At 43.6% G+C, this 17,947-nt stretch overlaps 1 protein-coding gene across 1 annotated transcript in view; it reads right to left on the reverse strand.

The window, feature by feature from the left end:
* The window catches only part of LOC138804881 (sulfide:quinone oxidoreductase, mitochondrial-like), a 43,637-nt gene extending 26,529 nt beyond the window's left edge, over positions 1-17,108 (reverse strand). Inside the window, exons 1-2 of the mRNA XM_069989395.1 lie at positions 17,006-17,108; positions 2,319-2,569 (exon numbers count right to left, since the gene is read on the reverse strand). Of these exons, the coding sequence (XP_069845496.1) occupies positions 2,319-2,555 (237 nt within the window). The 5' untranslated portion in view covers positions 2,556-2,569; positions 17,006-17,108. The remainder of the gene's footprint in view (positions 1-2,318; positions 2,570-17,005) is intronic.
* Between the last annotated feature and the right edge of the window lie 839 nt (positions 17,109-17,947).

Raw genomic sequence — 17,947 nt, forward strand, 5'->3', positions numbered from 1 at the left:
ACCATGTCTGCTTACACAGTCTGGTCCCCAAGTCCATGGAGGAGTTGTAGCCACTTGCAATTAACTCCTCCTTCCCTTCCTCAGCCCAATGGGTACCAGATCCCACTCAAAAACACAAAGCACACTCCAACTTGCACTATCTTCTAGAGTTGTCTTGTTTCAAATCCTCTGCTCTTGATCTAAGTTACTCATGGACTTTCTAGGGTCAGGGGGAGAGGGGCAGATTGGGTTAGTACTCTGAGGATCCCCTGAGGAACTGGACCGAGGGATCAACAACTCTCGATATTTCCAAAATGCTCCAAACTGAGTGGCCAGAGCAGCCAAAAGTGACAGGGAAAGGAAGAAGATAAAAGAATGGTTTGAGTCTCCCTATGGCCAATGATGGATGTAATTATGGAGGAGGGAGGCAGAGGTCCCTAGCTGTGAGAACTCAACACGTTCAAGTCCATCTTGAAGAGGAAGAGGAACAAAAAGACAACTTCAGAATTTGTTCAGATTATCAATAGCTCCAGCAATCACTAAACCAGGTACAGCAAGATAGGTGACTCCAATCATATGGGCTTCCCTGTGGACAGGGCTCACAGGATTCTGGTCCACTGAATTGTTCTGGCAGAAGAGCTAGGCCTACCACAAAATGAAGCACTGCTGGGAAGCCAGCCATGAATTCACCACAATATAAAATGCACCAGAGAGGACAGCACCTGATAATGCTCCCAGAGCATTTCAGCCCAGAGCCCTGTTGTTTAATGTGGCATGCTTGAGTTGAAAAACAAAAACAAAAAACAAAAAGACAATGCTGGGCACTGGTGGCTCACACCTATAATCCTAGCTAGTCAGGAGGGTGAGATCTGAGGATCATGGTTCAAAGCCAGCTCAGGCAGGAAAGTCCATGAGACTCTTATCTCCAATAAACCACCAGAAAACAGGAAATGGTGCTGTGGCTCAAGCGTTAGAGCGCTAGCCTTGAGCTGAAGAGCTGAGGGACAGCACCCAAGCCCAGAGTTTAAGCCCCCATGACCAAAAAAGAAAAAAAAAGTGACAGGGGCTAGAGTTGTGACTAGATGGTAGGAAGCTTGTTATGCATGTCCAAGACCCACATTTCAAGTCATAGCACGATAAAAATAAAGAAGATTACAGAAAATGTCCCCTTGTCTCTCCTTTGCCATACGACCTTGGATGACCTCATTCCTGTTGGAGAGACATCTTATCTTTCTTATCCAACCCTTGCCCTCAAAACAGACACTTATTCCACTTTACTTTCTCCTCCCAAGGAGGCAGATCTTAACTGATGCTCCCCCTAGCTCCTTCCTTGGGAAACACTAGACAACTCACCAAAAGTCAAGAGTATCTTTGAAACGCTTTGATAGAATCTTAAGTGTTCATCTTAAAATGTTTATCGTAGAATGTTTTTCAGAGAACAGCGCCTCACTGGTGTCCCCTCCTTTTCTCCCGTATAAGAAGCTTATGGTTCTCAATTTCCCAGAAGGCTCCTGCCACCCCCCTTCTTCAGACAGGAGCAAACATGGAAGGACAACACCCACTGGTTCTCCTCTGCACAAGGAGGTGACAGTGGGAGGAGGTTATCCATTAAATCATGTCTCCCCAAAAACCAGTATGATGAAGGTCCTGTGAAAGTGGCCTTATTTGGAAATACGGTCTTTGCGAATTTAATCAGGTTACGGTGAGGCCAGACTTGGATAGGTTGCTCTCTAAGTTGAGTAACTGATGACCTTATGAGGAGGACACTGAAGACATGGTAACACAGAGCCCCATGTTAAGATATACACACAGCGCATGGATGGACGTTGCTGCAAGCCGAGAAGTAGCAAGATTGCCACCAAGCCAGGAGAAAGCATGGAAGAGATGTCTCTGCCCAAAATCACCATCCCGCCTTCAGAGGAAGCATGGCCCTGTGGAAATTCTCCCTTCAGAACTGTGACAGATGCACAGTTTTTGCTTTACGTCCCCTAGTTTGTAGTCATTTGTTATGGCAGCCCTAAGAAAGCAAAACAGAAGAAAGTACAAAAAGCCAAGCAGTCTGTTTTTTTCTCTTTCCTCTCTCCCTCTCCTCTTTCTTTCCCTCCCTCTTCTCTTCCTCCCGCCCCCCTCTCATTCCCTCTCTCCTTCCCTCTCTTCTTTGCACTCCCTCTCTCCTCTCTCTTCTCTCTCCTCTTCCCCCCTCCTTCCCTCCACTTTCTCCCCATCCTTTTGGATGGGCAGCTCCTTATTCAGTAAGAAGATATGAGGACACAAAGGCCAGACAGAGCCTGTCCGTGACCCACTACCACACACACATGCACTCAAAAGGGAATCCTTACCTCACTGGGTTCAATGATGGCCACGTTCTCCGCACCCACTTTCCTCTTCATGCGGGAGGCCATGGTGATCCCACCACTACCTCCACCCAGAACAAGCACCTCATAGTAGTTCTTTGCTGCACAACTGGCCCCCGTGTGCAGCTGGAGGGGTCCGGTCTGCTGAGTGCCCAGCCTGAGAAAATGGGCAAAGAGCCGGGCACGGGGGCTGAACACCACAGAGGCCAATGGGACCATCATCAGGCTGGGTCAGGCTGGAAGGGAACAGAGAAGGTTGTGAGTCACAAGGGAAGACCACTCCAGAACCAGAGGAAGGGAAGGCTGGCACAGGCCCAATGCCAGCTTTACCTACAATCGCCTGGCAAGACTACTTGGCCTCCTATGCGCCCTAGTGAACATTCAACTAATGTCTAGCTAATGGCAAAGTTTCCATTTCTCCTCTTCTTCTCATTTCCTTAGCTTTTTCAATCCATTACAATGGATGGAAACAGAGACCTTGTAACACTGTATCATACAGGATCCCTGTGACCTTGCTGAAGGAATGAGAGAGAGCCCAGCGAAAGACCCACCTTCAGCCACTCAAGAATTCTGAAGATGGTAATGAGGGCCTCAGTCACCACGCGGAGACCCTGCAGGTCTGCTGGCCCAGGCACAGGCCATTAAATCAAATCACTGGTGACAGATGTGCAAGCAAAGGCCCTCCACACCTTAAGCAATTTCAACCCGATGATTAAAGCAAAGCTATAAAAGGAGCCCTACCTGGTCTCATAAAGTTATATTTTATGTAAAGAATCTGCACATGCTTCTGACCAGTCTTATTAATTTAAGTCAGTCAACAGTTTCTCCCTAGTAGCTCCTCTGGGAGACATTAAAGTGTGTTTCTACTCTGAACAGTTGGTGCTTTGGTAGCGGGGGAACTGAGGCTTCTCAAGAGACCAGCCTTTAATGCTGCTGGTCCATAGACCTGTGCTTACATGGAGGACAACACTGACTTGTACAGCTTGAGGGCCCAAATCCAGGGCCTCATCATCTCTGAGCTCCCCCGTGCCTCAAACATCCCTATCAGTTCTAGAGGTTCAACACTGCCCCCAAGACCTTTTATAAAATTCAAATACCACACAGGGGAGAAATGTTTCTAGCTGCGAAGGTCACTAACTTCTTAATGGGCATGACTTAATTTTATCAGTGCCATAGGGATTAGATACAGCTAACAGGAAAGGAGGCTGTGAAAGGAGGTGAGAAAGACCCCAAGGAGAGGGGGAAATGACAGGCTATGAGGAAGAAGAACAAGGAATGGCCATTTTAATTAAGACTAACTCCATCCCACAGTTCTGATATCCCTGAGGCTCAATATTCTCCAACATACTGAATCGGACAAATGGCCTAGAGTTGGGGCGGGGGCGGTGAGAAGGGAAAGTGTTTGCAGGACCACAGACAGGCTCATAGGTTCTGACTGCAAGACTGAAATCACACTACTGTCCTAGAAAATAACAGCTGTGGAAGTGGCGCTGTGGCTCAAGTGGTTGAGTGCTTGCCTTGAGCTGAAGAGCTCAGAGACAGTGCCCAGGCCCTGAGTTTAAGCCCCACGACTGACAAAAATAAAAATAACAGCTGTGATATGGAATGTAATAATGTATAACTAATGTAAGCTAATAAATAAGAAAGAAAATAACACTTATCTTCTTGATCCTGTGTTTCTATTTTTGAGAGTCAAATCTCACGAAGTAACCTCTAATACTGAAGAAGCAAAAACTATTATAAAGGTATTTCTCATAATATGGTCAAACCTGAGTTGACTGGTTTGTGCATTACTCCTGATTACATCTTGGGACAGAAACAAACAACTGCAGGATCTGCTCAGACCACATACAGCTCTGGTTCCTGATCAGGGACAGATTTAGTTTCCTGACTGTTTTAACTGAGATTAACCTCTATTTCCACTTAATATGGGGACAGAAAGTATTTTTGATATCAAAATATTGAGAAAAGGTTAAGTAAAGTATGGTTACCCAAGATGATTCTTGTAACCTTTTAAAATCATGTTTACAGAAAGAAAAATGCTTACAGTTAAGATACAAATTGATATAAACTATTATATTTAGTATGATATAGTATATTTATTGGAGCATACAACTAAGTAAGAGAAAATGCATCATAATAAAAACAACCAAAATCATCACAGTGGGTAAATCATTTTCTCTGGGTTTGGGAATAATGACTTTTATTTCTCTACCTTTCTGCACAAAAGTTCCTCCTATATATCAATATTTATAATAAAATACTAATTTCAATGACAGTAACTAACATTTTAAGCCCTTTCTGTGAGCACGTGTGTGTGTGTGTGTGTGTGTTTGAACTCAGGGTCTTGTGCTCTCACTTGGATTTTCACTCACAGCTGTCACTCTACCTCTTGAGCCACATCTCCAATCCATCTGTGAGCATTTAACTTGTGACTGGGCTACCATCATTGTTCTTACTTTACAGATGATAAAACTGAAGCAGACAACATTTCAAGGACGCTCTAAAGGACACACAGCCCATAAATGGTAGATTATGATCTGATTCCAGGTAGTTTGGTATCAGAGCCTCTACTTCCAACTACAACATGATATTATTTCTGTGCTCTTTAGAACAATTATGTATCAGCAATGTGATAGTCTGGATGTTAAATTTCCCCCAGTGGCCCAGGTATTGAAGGCTTGGTCTCCAGTGTGTGATATTATTGGGAGGAAGTGAGCCTTTAGGAGGTAAAGCCTAATGGGAGGAAGTTAGGTCATTGGGAATGTACCCTTGAAGTAGATATTGGGATCCTGGTCCCTTTCTCTTCGCTTCTCAGCTGTCATAAAATGAATAGCTCTTTCCTGCCATGAATTCTCACCTTACCACAGGTCCAAGGCAACAGAGAAGTGACAATGGACCAAACCCTCTGACACGATGTGCTAAAGGAAACTTTTCCTCCTTTAAATTCCGTCTGGAATTCTCTCATAGCATCGGGGGAAAAAATGGAGGGAGAACAATATATTTTCTACAACTTTCCAGAAGAGGGAACTATTTTTCATGACACTGACACCTAAGTATTAACAATGGTTTTGATGTATCTATTAATGATACTTTTCCTCTCTTTTGTATATACTTACTATCAAGTTTTCTTTAAGAATTCTACATTTTACATTTTAAAATATCCAAATACATTTTAACACTGACTTGTGGAAGGAATCACCAAGTATATATAGCTGTCTAGTAGGAAATAGGGAAAGTATTTTGTGTTGAACACACATCTTTCATACCTTAGCTTCCTTTCTAGATGCCGGCAGAATAACAGAATCACTTCCCAGAAAAGGGAAAATATTTTTCTATGTCCTCATACTACCTCTTAGCTCCATGGAAAGAGTTTTGTTTTATTTTGCTTTGCTTTTAAATAAGTCAACCTTGGAGAAGAAGAGGCTAAGTTTCTGGCTTGCAGTCAACCCAGCTGCACATTGAGTTATCCGACCTCTTGAAACTTGCACAAATATTTCCCTCAGCCAAGAAGGCTAGTTCTGTCTTCTTTCAGTGGCTATGCAAAACGTGTTTCTGGATTCAACCCACATAAACACTCAGTCCTCTTAGCCAGTTTTTTTTTTGAGGGGGGGTCGACAGTATTTGTTTGTTTATAAGAGAAACTACTCATCAGCCTACATATTGTTTCATAGTTCAGGAACACAGGTCTATCCAAAGAAATTCTTCACATTCCAAATTCACTTTGCATTCTGAAAGAAACGGCCTTCTTCATCTCCTCAAAATATTTCATGGAATCATAATTTCTGTAGAAATCTGCATATGCCTTATTTCTTGCTTCAGCCATACCAAACTTATAGAGAGCTGAGACCCTCAAAGAGATAATGAATGCTCTAACAATATGAATCCGCAGACACTTGGCCAGAAGATCCCGCATCTTAAGCTTTGCCAATGTACCAGAAGCCATGGTAGCAATGGACTCTCTTAGCCAGTTTTATCAGCTTCATTAATAACCAACATTCATCCTAAAATCCCCAGCGGTGTTCCAGAGAGTGGTGTGCCAAAGAGGGAAGGGAAGCTCTGTGTCCCCATACCTTTCATTCCTGACTTGTAGCCTGTATATGCACAGCACACAACTGGTCATGTTGCAATCCCAGCACTCCTGACTCAGTCAAGAGTTCAAGGCCAGCCTAGAGTTCTGGTCTATGTCTTCAGATCCTCTCTCTCTCCTCTCTCCCTCTCTCTCCCTCCCTCACTCCCTCCCTTTCTCTCCTCTCTCTCTCTCTCTCTCTCTCTCTCTCTCTCTCTCTCTCTCTCTCTCCCTCTCTCCCTCCCTCACTCCCTCCCTTTCTCTCCTCTCTCTCTCTCTCTCTCTCTCTCTCTCTCTCACACACACACACACACACACACGAAACATAAACATGAGTAAGATGTTTTTGCTGAGTTTTTGTAGTTCCAGATAATTTTCAAATGTGAGAGGATTATTGGAAACTCTGAATCAGTATTAATCAGACACTCATTTGGTTGCTGGGCATCTGAAGTGGGTGGGGCAGTCTTTTAGGACTGAACCTTGTACCATTTATGCTAACTCAGAGTAAATATCAAAAATGAACTGTTAGGTACCCAGTTGGTATAGGAGAACTTGCTGGTTTTGTGGGAGAAAACAGACTTTGGTGTTAGAAGTGTTGTCAGAGAACATCACTTGGGAACCAACAGGGATTTCTGGCATTGACATAAACCAAGTCTCTAGCAACAATCAGAAAACCAGACAATCCATGGAAGTGGATTGCAACCTTAACTAGAAGACAGAAAAGAAAAGAAGGAGGCCGGGCGCTGGTGGCTCACGCCTGTAATCCTAGCTACTCAGGAGGCTGAGATCTGAGGATCGCAGTTCAAAGCCAGCCCGGGCAAGAGAGACCGTGAGACTCCTATCTCCAATAAACCACCAGAAAACCGGAAGTGGCTCTGTAGCTCAAGTGGTAGAGCGCTCGCCTTGAGCTGAAGAGCTGAGGGACAGCGCCCAAGCCCAGAGTTCAAGCCCCACGACCGACAAAAAAAAAAAAAAGAAAGAAAGAAAAGAAAAGAAGGGCAAACATCCAAAGTCAGCAGAGAAAACATGGAAACCCTCTGTTAACATAAGGAAGAAATAAGAATCTACTATAACTTTCAAATTCACCCAGAAGATGCCTGAAATGTATATCCTTCCAGGTGTTTTTATTTTGTTTTGTTTTTGTCTGTCATGGAGCTTAAACTCTGGGACTGGGCACAGTCCCTCGGCTCTTCAGCTCAAGGCTAGTGCTCTACCAGTTGAGCCACAGTGCCAGTTCCTGAAATGTATATCCTTGTTTAAGATATAAGAATGAACTATCAATGGTACAGAAGGATGGTGTGACTTGATCTCTATGTTCTTATTGGGTCAAACACACACTTGAAAAATTCAATAGGACAAAAATTAACTTCCATTTACTAAATAGCACATGCAGTATGTTTTATAATTAAATGCTATAAAGTCAGATGCCGGGTGCCAGTGGCTCATGCCTGCAATCCTAACTATTCAGGAGGCCGAGATCTGAGAATCATAGTTCAAAGTCAGCCCAGGCAGGAAAGTCCATGAGACTCTTATCTCTAATTAACCACCAGAAAATCATAAGTGGCACTGTGGCTCAAGTGGTAGAGTACCTACCTTGAGCTGAAGAGCTCAATGACAGCACCCAGGCCCAGAGTTAAAGCCCCATGACCAACAACAACAACAAAAAAGTCAGATACAACTTCCTCAGTTAATCCTCAGTCATGTACCTTATCAAAGGACCTCAATAAATGCTTTTAGAAATCCACAGTCTAACTAGAAGGATAAAATCCCTGTTGATTGAACGATTAGGCAGCTACCTTATATAGCTTCCTGGCTGGCTCCCTGCCCAGGTCTGGACAGGTCTTAGGGACTCCACATCTTTCCCCAGCCAGACTTTCCAGGATAAATAGTTGATGGCCTATGTCAAAAGCTGTTCATCTTATGTCACATGACATGCCACTCCGTTGTGAGCAGCTTGGACACCTGGCTGAGTTTAAATATAGCCGGTATCTATGCAAGAATTAGCCACAGCATTCTTAATAAAAGATCCACCAAGCTAGCAAGCTTGTTACCAATTCTTCAGCTATTATTTTTATTTTGTGGGGAAAAAAGTATTATATGGGTTACAATTGTTTTTTTCCCAAGCCTACCCAAGCCTAGCCTCATTTGGTTTTAGGTTTCAATAACTACAAGACCAATCTTAGAGAATATGTCCAAAATCAAAGAGGAACACAGACAACAAACAGCATCTAGCTTTGCTCCCCTGGCTTCCCACCAGACATTAGGTAGACACTTCCTCGGAGCTGTTAGGTCTGGAGCACTGTGGGATGCAGTCCCTGAGGCATAAAAGGACGAGCCTTCAGTGCACTCACCACATGGTAGAACTGGGAAACTCTTCAATTAGATCCTCCTCTCAGGCCTTCTGGCCTACTTAAGTAAACCTGCCCTCAGGCTACAGAAGAGTTACTTATATACATCTCAACCAAATGATTTCCACAAAACTTGATCTGATATGGAAAAAGCATAGAGAAACCATTATAATAATAACAGCTAACATTTGTCAGTGTTTACTAGCTGTTGTACTACGGCTCTATGCCTCATAGGTTCTGAAAGTAGTATCTCTTTTTTGCAGATGAGAAAAGTAATGCTTAGATTACCTGGTGAGGGAACTTGCCTAAGGTCACTGCTATGACATGGCCTCAAACCTGAGTGTTGGAAAGTTATTCCCATTGCAACTGTATTGAGAGGTAGAGCCTTTAACAAGTGGTTAATTCATGAATGGGTTAATGTTATGATGGGAGTAGGTTGGAGAAGTGAGCTTGGCCCATTCTTGCTGTGTCTTGTCATGTGATGCTCTCTACTATGTTATAATGAAGCAAAAGGTTCCTCACACCTATGTGGGTCCCTGGACCTTGGACTTTCCACCAGTCTCTAGAATCTTAATAAATCTCTGTTCTTTATAAATTATCCAGGTGCAGGCATTCACCCAATTATATTAAGCATTAGGGTTTAATTCAAACGGATTCCTCAATAATTCAGAAAAATATCCACTTTGTGGAATTTTACTTTCATTCAGATTTAAAGTTCTTTGTTTATATCCCAAGGAGTAAGATGAGAGAACATATATGGTAGGAAATTTTAGCTAAGTTGAAAGAAAGAAAATCTGGGGACATGGGAGTTACAATAAAAGTACTGGTGTAATTTTAAGAGGTTTTATCTTTTGGAAATATAGTCATAAACAAGGTATGGTCACACATGTTTATCATTCCAGGTACAGAAAGGAGTCAGAGTAAGGAGGATCTCAAGTTGGACCAAGTTAGCAAGACCCTGTCTTGGAAGAATTGTCTACCTTTAAAATGTTAACTTTGTCCATAAACACACTCGTGGATATACCTAGAATAGTTTGATCAAACATCTGATCACCTCATAGCCAATCAAGCTGATAAATATAAAACTAGCCATCATACCCTCTGACTGAAAAAAACAGAAGTCAGGTCTAAGTCTGGAAAAGTGAGCAGTTACTTCAGTGCCAAGAAAATGTCAGACACTGGCTCACAAATTCTATGGTCCCTTCTCATGACCTCATCTTAACCCAAAGTACATGCAAGGAATGTTCATGACACTGTTATATTCATGCAATAATATTCATGACCCTGCATTAAACGCTTTGTGAAACTGTGAAAAAAAAACTGGCTGCTTCCTCTTCCTGGAGGTATTTCCAGTCCTCCTGTAATAATCAGGTTTATTTTTTCTGTATTCATAATGGTTTGATGCTTTAGAGATTTGCTAGTCCTTGAAAGACCTAGCTAACCTCTAGATAGTAAAGGACTGACCTGTCAGCACACCTGTGCTATGGAAACAGACCATCCAGGGACCACATTCCAAACTACTTCCTCTATCTGCCTTTTATCTTCCAGGACACACTGATATTCCTCTGCCCTGACCTCTCCAGCACCAAGAACTGAGAATCCACTAAAAGTATTCCAATGGGCCGCTTCCAAACCCAGGCAGGCTTCCCTTCCTGTCTCACAAAAACTACGATAGAAGCTTTTTCCATCTTTGCCTTCACTTTTTCTATCTCCTGACCTACCCATGTGCTTCCCACTGGGACTACAGGATGTGTGATGCCTTTGAGAAGTGTGAGTTAAAATGTCTTCCTTCATGGCAGTCATCTCCTGATCTGATGGCTTCTCCACTCTTGATTAAAGCAAATCCCAGGTGCATTTTTAAGACACCTACATTAAAATGCATGTGCCAACTGCTCAGTCAGATGGAAGATTTTGCATGTGTAACCAATTTTTGTTCCATTCCTTCTCCTTATAGATTCTGCTGAACTGTCGGATGGCATTTAAAAAGCAATTTGATTACCTCTTGCTCAAAAATATTGTAATTATGTGGATGATTGGGACAGATTTTGGCAACTAAATAACATAGCTAGATTTTGACTTTTTAATGCAGTAATTACTGGAGGAATGAAGCACCAGTTTTCCTTTTCTCTGTCACACTCTGCCATCCACTCTACTGAAACTTGAGATACCTTCTCCATCAAAGAAACTCTTTACCTCTCTCCCACCCACTTAGCAGTGACAAAGAGGCAGACAGAAATGCTTAGAAAGGAGTTTAAGGAATGAGTTTCCTGTGAAATCTAGATTTGTGTGCAAATTCAGCTTTATTCCCATATTGAACTTGTCTCAATCATGCAGTGCTTTCAGAACTGAAAATAAGAAAACACAATCTGATGTATATTTTTACTTTTAGAATTTATTTCCTGCACAAAAGCATACACATTAAACACCATTTAGCTATTCTAACTGTGTGAGAGTACCTACAAAAAGAAACAGGATCACATGAAATATATATGGCCACTATCAGGCTGCTACTTAAGAATGTTTCTAATGGGGTTGGGAAGGTGGCTCAGTGGTAGAGCGCTTGCCTTACATGCCTGAGGTCCTGGGTTCGATTCCTCAGCACCACATAAGCAAAAAGAAAAAAGCCGGAAGTGGCGCTGTGGCTCAAGTGGTAGAGCGCTAGCCTTGAGCTGAAGAGCTGAGGGACAGCGCCCAGGCCCAGAGTTCAGGCCCCAGGACCGAATCCAAAAAGAAAAAAAAAAAGAATGTTTTCAGTGTATTCACTGAGCATCTACTAATGACCCACACTGATGGTCCTTGCCCCACTCCCAGTCTATTAGATTGTGTGCTAAGGGAATACCAGCTGCTAATAATATATGACAAGAATAAGGTAAGCCACAAAAAGCCAAATACTGTATGTTTTTGCTTGTATATAGACGCTAGACCACATACATATTCATAGGCACGTACATATGTATATACACATAGAACATGATTCCAACTATGGAGGATAAGGGTAAGGAAAGGGGTTGGTGAATAATTATGAAAAACAATGAACATGATGCCATGTATGAAGGTGGAATGAGGAATCTTAGTGAAAGGGTTGAGGACCTGCCCTGGTCTTCTGGCTTCTAGTTGGGTTCTCCTGAAGGAAGTCGGCGTTTACTGAACACCAGGCATTGTGATAGGTACCAGGGAGACAGATCAATCAGAGCAACTTAACAGGAATATGAAGATCTGAGAAGGGGCTGTTTCAGAACTGCAGGCATCACAAGAGCTGGGTGCAGGCAGTGGGAATAGAAGTGAAGGTGCATGTGGGACAACGAAGGAGTTTTTGTGTCCTGAGCTATGGGGGGATAAAGAAGGAAGGATGTAAACTACCACATTATATACACTCGTCCAGGTAAATACAATGAAGATAGGATGCAAGTAACTATATGGGATTACTCAAAGTGAAATGAAGGTACAAAGTGTGGTAAGACAAAGAAAGCAAAGGGACTATGCGGGCTGCACCCTTCCTCTTGAGTAATGACAGCACCCTCTCCTGCCCATTGGTCAAGAGTTGAATTACTATATTGCTAACAAACAAAGAAAATGAAGCAATCTTCACTTAGCCTTGCAGGCCATGATGGAATACTCCCTTGAGAGCTATTACCAATCCAAACATTCGCTTAAATATTAAGCTGAAAAGCAAGTGCTCCTGAAGTAGACCAGGACTAAGTCATCCAAGAAATAGGCAGTGTGCACAGCTCTCTTGTTGATTCAAAGCTTGGAGCCATATTGAAGTCTTTGTTCGCTAATTCTTTAAAGGGTCAACTGTATTAATAAGGGTTCACATATGTAACCATAGCTACTCTAGAGGCTGAGATCCAGAGGATGATGACTTGAGGCAAGCCATGAGAGTGGTAGAGCAATGGGTAAGTAAGCAAGCTTGAGGCACTGAGTTCAAACCCCAGTATGGACGAAGCGGGGGGGGGGGGGGGAATTATTAAAAAGAACTATAAAAGGAAACATGAACTTCCTTTTCTCCTGAGAAATTCTCTACAAGTGTCCCTAGCTTATAGTTATGGCACTTTCCTATCAGAGGAAACATTGTAATGGGACGACTGCAAATCTCACTAAATCAATCCAACTGCTAGGCAGAAAAGAAAAATTATATCCACATAAGGAGAAGTCTTGCATCCAAGCTCTAAAAAAAAGAAAATATTTAATCAGCAAATTGGATTATCACTGAAAGTTGATTGTTTTAACCAAGTGATATAGAGACAAACAGGCCTTGTTTCCTTTTTGCTATAGGAGTTTGGCTTTTCAAGTTATACTACATGAATAACAAAGCCAAACACAACCTATCTTCACTTCCAACCCAGCATGCAGAGTTGGCCTCTAGTCAGGTACTACAGGTTTCCTTTCAAGGTCTACTATAAACACCTAGACGCTGCTATCCTCAGACTCCCTGGAGAAGGAGGCTTGGATGGAAGTCATTGGCTACCAGTCACACAAGGATCAACTTGCAACTTGACTTATTAAATCTGCATTATGACAATAAAATTACTCATCAGCTGGGATGCATTGGGATCTCCGCCCAGAATCTTACAGACAAGGAGGCTCTGAAAGGGTAGTGTCTTTGTAAACAAGAGACTGGCCATTACTCAATAATATCATTTCCTGGAATCCAGTGTGTGAGGTCCTAATGAGAAAAAAAGACTCTTTAATTACAAATTATACATGATGCTTGAAGATGATTAGAGAGATGCTACAGTCAATCTTTTAATAGGACAGAATGAGATGTATAAAAGCTAATAGGTGTATCAGGTTCCCTAACAGCTCATGACTTTCCTATGGCCAACCAGACCACATAGCTACCCATTCCTGGTGAAGTTTTGTCTAAGGGTATGTCAAATGTCAAGAGACCTTGGACCATATTCCAGGTAATACCAGGAAAAGCTCATCCTTAGCCATTCTGGACCATGCTTTCTTCATAAAAAGGACTAGCCTGGGTAGTTTCAAAGGTTATTTCCTTCTCTAAAACTCTAATGAAAAGGGAAAAAAGTGACAGGGAAATTCACAAATAGGTAGTCACACTGAGATATGTTCTAACTCCTTGGGTTCATAACAGCTGTAAAATTTTTGTAGCAAATATTGGCCAGAGTTCGCAACATAGTCAGAAGGGAAGGAATCTTTCCACCAAGTCCTGTAATTGCACCATAATCTACTATGATTCATCCACTGCATAGCTACTACAGGTCAGTGCAAGATGCAAGGGATAATAAAAGGATCAGGAAGATAAATCATTTGTGGAAGGCATGCTATGTGCCAGACATAGTGATATGCACTTTGTATAGTTTCTGGTGATAACTAGAGAAGTGGAAAACATTATCCCCACTTTGTAAGAAAACCAGGAGCCAGGCGCTGGTGGCTCTCGCCCGTAATCCTAGCTACTCAGGAGGCTAAGATCTGAGGATCATGGTTCAAAGGCAACCCAGGCAGTAAAGTCCATGAGACTCTTATCTCCAATTAACCACCAGAAAACTGGAAGTGGTGCTGTGGCTCAAGTGGTAGAGTACTCACCTTGAGCTGAAGAGCTGAGGGACAGTGCCCAGGCCCAGAGTTCAAGCCCTAGGACCACAAAGAAAAAGAAAAAAAGAAAACCAAAGTGGTAGGACCATGAGCAAACCACTTAACTACACTGAGTTCGTTTCCCTGAGAATAAAATTAACAGATATATCTACTTCAATTTAAATGCCCTCTTGGGTTGGGAAGGTGGCTCAGTGGTATGCCTGAGGCCCAGGGTTCAATTTCTCAGCACCACATAAGCAGAAAAAGCCAGAAGTGGTGCTGTGGCTCCAGTGGTAGAACACTAGCCTTGAGCTGAAGAGCTAAGGGACAGTACCCAGGCCTAGAGTTCAGGTCCCATAACTGATAAAAAAAAAAAAAAAAAAGAAAGAAATGCCCTCTTGTTCTATGATTCAAAATCATAGATTAGATTTGATCACCTGGGACCATGAGTCTCATGATTAGCAACCAAAGTTAGCCAGAGAAAATGTGCTACCTCATATCTCATCTCAAGCATCCTACACAGACTCTCAGTACAAAACCACTTTGTGCTCATAGACATGTTGAGTTGAAACCTCTTTGTATAACTACTTAAATAATAAAATAATAAAAATTTTAAAATAAAGCCATAACCCCACTCTCTTGGGAGCTCTCAATCTATAAACAAGGCTTCACTGGCTTCAGGCCTAATCTGGGCAACTTTTAACAAACTGTATACACAAGTCCCATTTACCAAGTCTCCAGAGTCCAAAAGGAATTTTGTGTTGAATAAGGGGTTGGGAAAAGATAAAAGAGGGAAGATAAATGTTCATCTAGATCCAGAAATGCCTCATCGTGAGTCTGTCTTCTTTCCTTATAAGACATTTCCTGTGTTACAACACAGCAGATGAACAAGCCTTAACACAAGCAGGATGGAGAAGAAACTTCCGCCAAGGATTCCTGTTTTTCCCTTCAACATTCAATTTCATTTTTCTCTGGCAGAGCACCAGTCATACAGACTGACACACAGACTCATGGGTCCTCACTGACATTTCAAGTACTCCAGTTCCAGGTGTTTGTGTGTTTATTCAGCCAGATTTAAGAGAGAAAAAAAAACTCAAAATTTAAACAGTCATTTCCCAAACCACCAGCTGTCTCCTTGATTAATTTTGGTTTTAAACATAGTCACAAGCAACCTTCACCAATTCACTTATTTGGTCAATAAAAATTGATTGAATAGCTTCCATATACCAGGGTTGAATAATGGCTATTGCCTAGAGAAGCAAGAGACAGACAAGTTCGAAAAGATAGAACTCATTTAACCCCTCTATACTTGGTGCAGTGCTGAATGCCTTAAAATATATAGGAAGGTACTGACTGTGTTTTGGGTTTGTTTTTTTTTTTTCTATTTTACAATGAAGAATCAGATAAGAGATTCAAACCCAAAGCCACCAGGCTTTCCATGGAACTATTAAGCCCCGAACAAGGTACCCAATTTCCTAGGCAATGCCTTTTCTGTTATCAAAGGATCTTAATTTGGGGCCCAGGAATCTAGATGGAGAAAAAAAAAATGTGTTTACATCTTTATTTTCACTATATCTAACTGACAGGGATTTTTCTGCCCTGGCTGAATTCTAACAGCAGTCCACCAGATCTCAGCCTCCTGAGTAGCTAGGATTACAGGTGAGAGCCACGCCCCAGTTTATTTTTTTTTTGTTTGTTTGTTTTTGTTTTTTTGTCGGTCGTGGGGCTTGAACTCTGGGCCTGGGCGCTGTCCCTCAGCTCTTCAGCTCAAGGCGAGCGCTCTACCACTTGAGCTACAGCGACACTTCCGGTTTTTCTGGTGGTTTATTGGAGATAGGAGTCTCACGGTCTCTCCTGCCCGGGCTGGCTTTGAACCGCGATCCTCAGATCTCAGCCTCCTGAGTAGCTAGGATTACAGGCGTGAGCCACCAGCGCCCGGCTCCCAGTTTATTTTAATATTTCTACATGTCATCATAACTCTTGTTTTTTAAATACTCTGCCTTTTCTTTCATGCCTTTAAAGTACTCTTCTGAGAAAGGGTCCCAAAGCTGCCAAAGGGGTACCTGAGAACAAAAATGATTCCAAACCCTGCAGTACAGCAGTATAACGGGGCAACCCAGGCAAATCCAGAGCTACGCTTACTTACAACCTGGATCCTTTTGAGCAGTCTTTCTGCCCCTTCCTACCAATTCCTAATCAGCCTGTGGCCCTAAATGCTCTCCTCTGCCAGCCCCAGGGTTCAGGTCCCAACTGACCCTGCATTATGCCTAGCTGGTGTGAAAGTGTCATCTCTGTGGGCAGATGGAGGGATCTCCAACCAGATCGGGCCCATCCCCCAAGCTGAGCACCCACCCCTGCTCTAGGGCAACGACACGCATGGAGCTACACAGTCAACAAGTGAAAGGCATGGGAAATTCCCACGGAGACACGTCCTTCCTACAGACCTCAGGTTTTCTTTCACCTTCCCTGGCAGGTCGGCCTACCCACAGCTCCACCCCCAAGACCAGGCTCTGACGCTCCCAGGAAGAAGCAAACGTCCCCAGGAGCTGGGTTTCAGAAGAGCACGGCAAAATCTGCGTCTAGGAGGTGTCTGGAAGGAAAGAATAAGTTGAGGGTGCGGGACAGAGGGATGATCTCTGTCCCCACCCAGTCCCCCTGTCCTGGCAAGGGTCCACCAGAGATAGAGATCAGAGGCCAACTACCATCCGAAGCCTTCTTACCAAAGGGTGTGCGAAGAAGCCTCCTGGCCACAGCGTTGGCAGCAAAAGCTGTTGCTTCCTGCTGGGGATCAGGGCTCGGCTGGAGCCCCGCCCTGCCGCCCAGCTGCCCAGCCCTGGAGGAGGAGGAGGCTCCAGGCGAGGCGGGGAGAACGAGGCTCTCCATGCCCGGAAAGGAAAAGTCCAGAAAGGTCTCCCTGCTACCCTGGCCTAGTGCAACCCCGCAACCCTGTCATTAGCTTGCACTGGGGACAGAGCCACCCCCATTGTTCCAGTGCCCCCCTCTCCCAGGAGCTGCCTGCGGGGTGACTCACTCACACACACACACACACACACACACACACACAGCGCCAAGGGCACCGGGGCACCTGATACTCCCGCCCCTGGGTGCATTGCACAATCCCAACTGGCAAAGGGAAGGCGCAAGGCGGGCACTTGGAGAGAGGCCCCAGCGGTTTGCACTGGGTGCTCCAATGCATCCTGCGTCTCTCACCTCATTCCCACTACAGCCTTGCAGCTTCTGCTGAGCTCAGTTTGCAGACCAGGCTCTGAAAAGCATAGGGTCTTTCTTTCTGTGACTGCAGGCCCGGGCCAACTGGCTTTCAATCAGTCCCTGGCCACCACCCCGTGTTCTGCCCCAATTACTTCATGATTTTCAATGTGCTGTTTCTTTCCTACCGAGGACAAAAGTAGGAGAACTAGACTGCACAGAACAGATCAGGAGGCTTTTCTAAACAAACACAAACTGTCCCCAACGTTCTTGCTACACTATTTGTGTGTATGTGCCAGTCCTGGGCCTTGAACTCGGGACCCGGGGTTTGTCCCTGAGCTTTTTTGCTTCAAGTTAGTGCTCTACCACTTGAGCCGCAGCTCCATTTTCAGTTTTTTTGATGGTTAATTGGACATGAGTTTCATGGAGTTTCCTGCCCAAGCTGGCTTTGAACC

Source organism: Dipodomys merriami, unplaced genomic scaffold (genome assembly GCF_024711535.1).
Source record: "Dipodomys merriami isolate MVZ:Mamm:240054 unplaced genomic scaffold, mDipMer1.0.p SCAF_379, whole genome shotgun sequence".
NCBI classification, from domain to species: domain Eukaryota; kingdom Metazoa; phylum Chordata; class Mammalia; order Rodentia; family Heteromyidae; genus Dipodomys; species Dipodomys merriami.